At 34.5% G+C, this 5,508-nt stretch overlaps 1 protein-coding gene and 1 long non-coding RNA gene across 3 annotated transcripts in view; both read right to left on the bottom strand.

The window, feature by feature from the left end:
• Positions 1-213: 213 nt before the first annotated feature.
• On the bottom strand, positions 214-1,424 carry LOC110448339. Its single transcript, XR_002462710.1, has 2 exons — positions 1,361-1,424; positions 214-1,152 (listed from the first exon to the last, which is right to left on the bottom strand). It is a non-coding gene; the product is annotated as an uncharacterized LOC110448339 (long non-coding RNA).
• Positions 1,425-2,013: 589 nt separating this feature from the next.
• LOC110448342 (baculoviral IAP repeat-containing protein 3-like) overlaps positions 2,014-5,508 on the bottom strand; it is a 5,806-nt gene continuing 2,311 nt past the window's right edge. The window contains exons 1-3 of one of the 2 annotated variants that reach the window (XM_021494523.1): positions 4,759-4,865; positions 2,797-3,352; positions 2,014-2,160 (exon numbers count right to left, since the gene is read on the bottom strand). In XM_021494523.1, coding sequence (XP_021350198.1) covers positions 2,027-2,160; positions 2,797-3,340 — 678 coding nt within the window. In that variant the 5' untranslated portion in view covers positions 3,341-3,352; positions 4,759-4,865 and the 3' untranslated portion in view covers positions 2,014-2,026. Of the gene's footprint in view, positions 2,161-2,796; positions 3,353-4,758; positions 4,866-5,508 lie in introns of those variants that run through there. The other variant, XM_021494522.1, reaches the window with a different exon arrangement.

Genomic DNA, 5,508 nt, shown 5'->3' with positions numbered 1-5,508 from the left:
GTGTAAAGTTGACGGACGACGGACGCTGTGGTATGTAATAAGCTCACCTTTGTCCGGTTCCGGGTTGTTTCGCCCCAAATCCTGTTCGCCCTAGGTTGTTTCGCGCCAGGTTGTTTCGCCCTAAAACATTTTTTTTAGGGCGAAACATTGTTTGGTATTTTCTTTTCATTTTTATTTGTTTTAAGTCACAAATTAAGTCTTCTTAGTCTTTCATATCATCAAAATCAGTTTTATTTAAAAAAAAAATGTGTTTCTGTTGTTTTATGTACATTGTAAAGCAAAAAAACGGATTACGTTATTTTCTTAATGCCGACACACATTATAACATATATTGAATTTAATTTTAGAAATAAGTAAGAATAGTGAAATGAAACAAAAATGGTGTAATTTTAAAAATTGCGGGGTATACAACAATATTATTTTCCATGTTAACACATTTAAATTAGTTTAGTGTATGGCTGTACGCATACTCGTCGACGTGTGACGCTGTTTTCTTTACTTGATTTCTGCACACGTCCGTGTTGTTTTTTGCTAATTGGAGATTATGTCCATTTTGAGAAGTTTTGATAGTACCACGGAATTAGATTTAAGTCCGTGATAGTACCGACCAATAAAAATTAATATGCATATTTGAGTAGATAATTTTGAGTAGGTAACTTGTCATAAATAGAGCATTTTTCAATACTGTGTTATAATTCAACATTAGTAATGTTGAATTATAACACAGTACTGAGAAATGCTCTATTTATGACAAGTTACAAAATGCACAAATCATCCATAACGTAATTTACGTTATGGATGATTTGTGCATTTTGTGCGACTCCGTGGTTAGACGCAGACAGCATGGTATCTGAAGTGATGTGTGTGACTGTTGGCAGCATAGAACCTGGCAGCATAGAACCTGCCAGACTGACAAGTACATTATTATACAAGTATATTTAATGTATTTTGATAATTCCCTAAGTAAATTGCCAACGTTTATTTCATAATTCAAATGTACACATCTGCTTAACAATTAAAATACGTATCTATGTACTTGGGGAATTATTTACATTTCGTATACTTCTCTAGAGAAAGTTTTTTTTTTTTCATCCTTATACGCAATTAATATACGTATGTAGTTTCAGTCTATATACGCAATTTGTAACTAATCTATGTCCATTTCGTATACGTATCTATGTACTTAGAGAAATTAATTTAGTTTCATTGTATGTCCATATCTATATATTATAAGTATTGTACTTAGAGAAATTAATTTAGTTTCATTATATCATAATATCCATATCTTATCTATATATTATAGATATATATAATTAAAGTATTAATTTCTTTTCATTCTTATACGCAATTTGCACCTAACCTATGTCCATTTCGTATACGTATCTATGTACTAAGAGAAATTTGTTTTATATAAAATGGCTGACGTGACAGGGTGCTTTTTAATTGTTTATATCATGTTTTAAATATTTTTAACGTTAAAATATATACAGGTGCATTTTATAAAGAACAACATTACTTAATTAAGGTAAAGAAATGAAAACGATAATATACAGTTTATTCCGGATATTAGTATGTCCGTTGAAGGATTCGGTGATGAATATACAGGTTTGTTCTTCACCTTCCGGCACGTAATTATATCTTGATTCAAGAGAAAGATAAGTTTTTTAACTTTTAACATGATATTTATAACTTAAAGAAAAAATATTTTTTTAGGGCGAAACAACCTGGGGCGAACGGGATTTGGGGCGAAACAACCCTTAGGGCGAACGGGATTTGGGGCGAAACAACCCGTTACCCCTTTGTCCTTCGGACCAGGTGAACTAATAACACTTGACTTTTAAATGGCATCTTTTGAGCTGTTCTTTCAGATGATATGATCACAAATTTTTGAAAAGATGAATAGTGCTCAATTTCAGGGTCCGAAGTTGGGAGTCTCCCTTCAAAATAACAAGAATTGGTAAGCATGATCTATTTTGCTGTTTGCGTAAATATTTGAGTTCAGGAAGTCAGCAATCTCGTCGATGTTTTATTGTTTTCTATTGATAGCCAGAACACAAATATCACTGAAGTATTTGTCGTGCTCCTCAACAGGATCGTCACCTTCCTCAAATTCTTCCAGTTGTCCTCCACAGCAGAAGCACTCACAAAGGTCTCCCAAACCTAGAAAATAGCAAATGAAATTATAAATGAAATATTAGATCAGGTTATAAATCAGAAATGTATTAATTTACACATTTCACAAAAACTTTTTCAGAATTATTGGCTGTAAAAAACACTGAAATAATCACTGATTCTGTAAAAAGAAAACACACCGAAAAACAATGCAATTTCATGTTTTTCTACAACTTAAACATGCAATAGCTAGGGACTTTATAGTGCTACCTCACGGAAACATAAAGCCGAAGACATCCAGCAGGACACCCCACCCTGTCTCTTTATACTAACAACGAGGGAACCAGTCATCCCACTACTAAATTGCTGAGTGTTAATTATAAGCAGGAGTAGAAACTACCATTTTTATAGACTCTGGTATGTCTCGGCCAGGGGACAGAACCCAAAGCCTTCCTCACAAGGGTGAAAGCTCAACTAAACGCCAAAAGTGAGTCATTGTCACGGGAGACATTAGGAAGAAAAAAGTTGTTTAGAAAGGAGAGAAAAGATAAGATCCAAAATTTAGTCACCTCTTGCGATCATGCAATGGGGGCAGCACAGGTACAATTCTTACGCCCTACCTGCAGGGACAATATATTAAATATAAATCAATGTTATTATTAGACTGGCGAGAAATATCATTACCTGCATAGAAAAGCCCAGCTTTAGCTAACGTTTCTTTTTTCATTGGGTGATTTGCTGGCCACTTTGGGTTGTTGAATGTTCGTAGTCGATCTTTGTATAGGGCATAGTATTTATGTCTTGGGCATTTTGTATTTGAAGACATATCCAACTTTTTAATCTTCTCTAATAGGGCAGTATCTTCGCCTCTAGATGTGCCATCTGTCTGCGTATCGCTCAGGTGTGTCATTGTAACATGTCCAAATAAATGGGCTTCTGTTTCACTGTCGGTGCTATCAAAAGTCTCACATTTTGGAAAATGGCGATAATGTTCGATGTGTACATTATCGTTTTCTTTAAAACTGTGAAGCACACCACCACAGTAGGCGCATTGAACTCTGTCTTTTTCCCCAAGGTAAAAAAACCCATCTGCAATCAATTCCGATTTTAATCCATCAGATTTCGGCCATCCCTTATAAGATCTTGTTCTTGTATTTGTGTCGCGGAGGTGTCTGTACCGTTCTATGGGCCGTGGAGGGGCGACATCTCTTCCTGGAACTTGATGCATGCCTGATGTAACCTGTGGGATAAAAAAAAATATTCTCAAGATTGGGAATTTAAAATTTCAAGGAACTTCAAGCATCAAAATAAAGGTAGAGAAATAACTGTATCACTCATCTGTAATCTTGAATTGAATTGCAAAGAGTGTCAAAATAAAATACAATAAAAGCTGAACTGAAGTTGGGATGACATGAAAAACAATTTAAACAACCCGACATCCTTGACAATTTGAAAAAAAAAATCTTATCAGGATGGTAACAATTTATGAGTTGAGGATGAAACATTAATTTAGAACCAGAACCTTTAAATGGTTCTGGTTTAGTCCGCTAAATTACAGACCATTAACAGGCTATAAAATTCTGATTGGTCGCCAAGCTGTTCAGGACTCACACACGATTGTAATCCCTATCTGAAATTTGTTCCGGGTTAATACAGTGCCTCTTAGTAATTTAAATAGGTAATTGTTGACAATTTAGTTTACATTGAATGAAATCTATAGATATTGAATTTGAAAAATGTGTAGTTTTAGTAGATTTTAAAATGTGATGGCGGATTGATATGGGGTCAAATGTCGGGGGGTGTTCCCGTCCCATTTCACCGGGATGGCTTGTAAACTTTCGGTTGTCAAAAGCAGACATATGTAGCGGTCTTACTCTTATATGCCACCAAACTCACCAAAAAATGCCTTTTGAATCTTTTGTCAGGTATGTATCTGTGAATCTAGACAGTTGTCACTAGTGTTGAACTTAAAATATTAACGCTCAAAAGCTTAAAATTGTAATAACATATAGTAAATGATTTAGTTGTGTGATCCCTTTAAGACCACTGATCAGTAACAGGCCAACGATCAGAACGGTCGGAGATATTTAAAACATTTATTGACATTAGCTAATAAAAGCTATTATTCCGAACTTTCAATCAGCAACAAACCATTTTGACAGAAAACTGTTTCCTTTTTTTTAATTTTTACTAAATTTGCGGAAAGGATGTAGATTTATCAATGAAAACGGCCGGTTAACCCCTGGAAATCCTTTATCTAATTGTAGTTCCGGAACTGTCGGTACGGGATTCCCCTATATATGTATCCCATGGTTCATAGCGATTCGTGGAAGTGAAAGGGGGATCCCCTGATACGTCCACGCACATTTAAAAACACAATTTAAACAAATATAACTGAAACAGAATAGTTTTAGTAACAAATAATTTATTCAAGCCTGATCTATATAATGTTGTTAGCATAGATCGATAATATTAGAACGTAACTTGCAGTTTAAGGTCACAGATCACAAAACCCCGACAGCTTTCGTTTAAATTCGAGATGCAATATTGTAGGCAAAGCGAAGTAGACTACATGTACATTACAGTCGTTTTCTTAACATGTACATGTATACCAGTATTATCTAACCAGTCGGTATTGTAATTTACCTGTGATTATTTCAACAGATCCATGACGCACTTCTCAGATCTCATGTAATGTTCAAAATAGCAACAAGATTCAATCGGTACAACTCGGCTCGGTTTAATGTCACACGAGGAGTTCCGAGTGACTATGTGTGTTGCTTTTAGTGCGATTAGTGTATTTTTTTACGAAAATTTCCTATATTAAATTTACCTTTTCACTACAGAGTGTTAAATATCCTAGCGTATCACCCTGTACTATTGTGAAGTTAAATTAGTCTCGAGTTAAATGAGTTGAATAATATTCAGTGGTATTTGCCATCCAGAGACGTATCATATATATACGTCTTTGGGGTGGTAGGTAAATCTTGTACCCCGTTCCCGGACCAGGACTGAAACCCGTACCAGGAATATAAAGATATTTTGATATCTCATTAACGCGATGGTTTATAATTTTTATAAAAATATAGGATAATTTCAAACATTATTTTCTAAATGTGACAATTACAAAAATGTTTATCTATTATCCAATAATTTAGAAATCGACGATAATGTGTTTTTCAAGGGGGTAAAACTTGTACGCCGCAGTCAACCGTGAAAATCACGGTTTTTCACATATAAGTAGAAATTTAGGGAAAAATAACATGTTATTTTCAGATATATAGAAGAAAATACCTTACTGTTGATAATTATGTAAGTTTCGTTGAAATAAACAACATATTTCACATGAAATTCTGACTTTGTTGTGATCGCGGGTGTTTTGTTTCCTCCCGTACC

Source organism: Mizuhopecten yessoensis, unplaced genomic scaffold (assembly GCF_002113885.1).
Source record: "Mizuhopecten yessoensis strain PY_sf001 unplaced genomic scaffold, ASM211388v2 scaffold4017, whole genome shotgun sequence".
NCBI classification, from domain to species: domain Eukaryota; kingdom Metazoa; phylum Mollusca; class Bivalvia; order Pectinida; family Pectinidae; genus Mizuhopecten; species Mizuhopecten yessoensis.
Note: the sequence above shows the minus strand (reverse complement) of the source record. Positions and strands in the feature narration are given on the sequence as shown.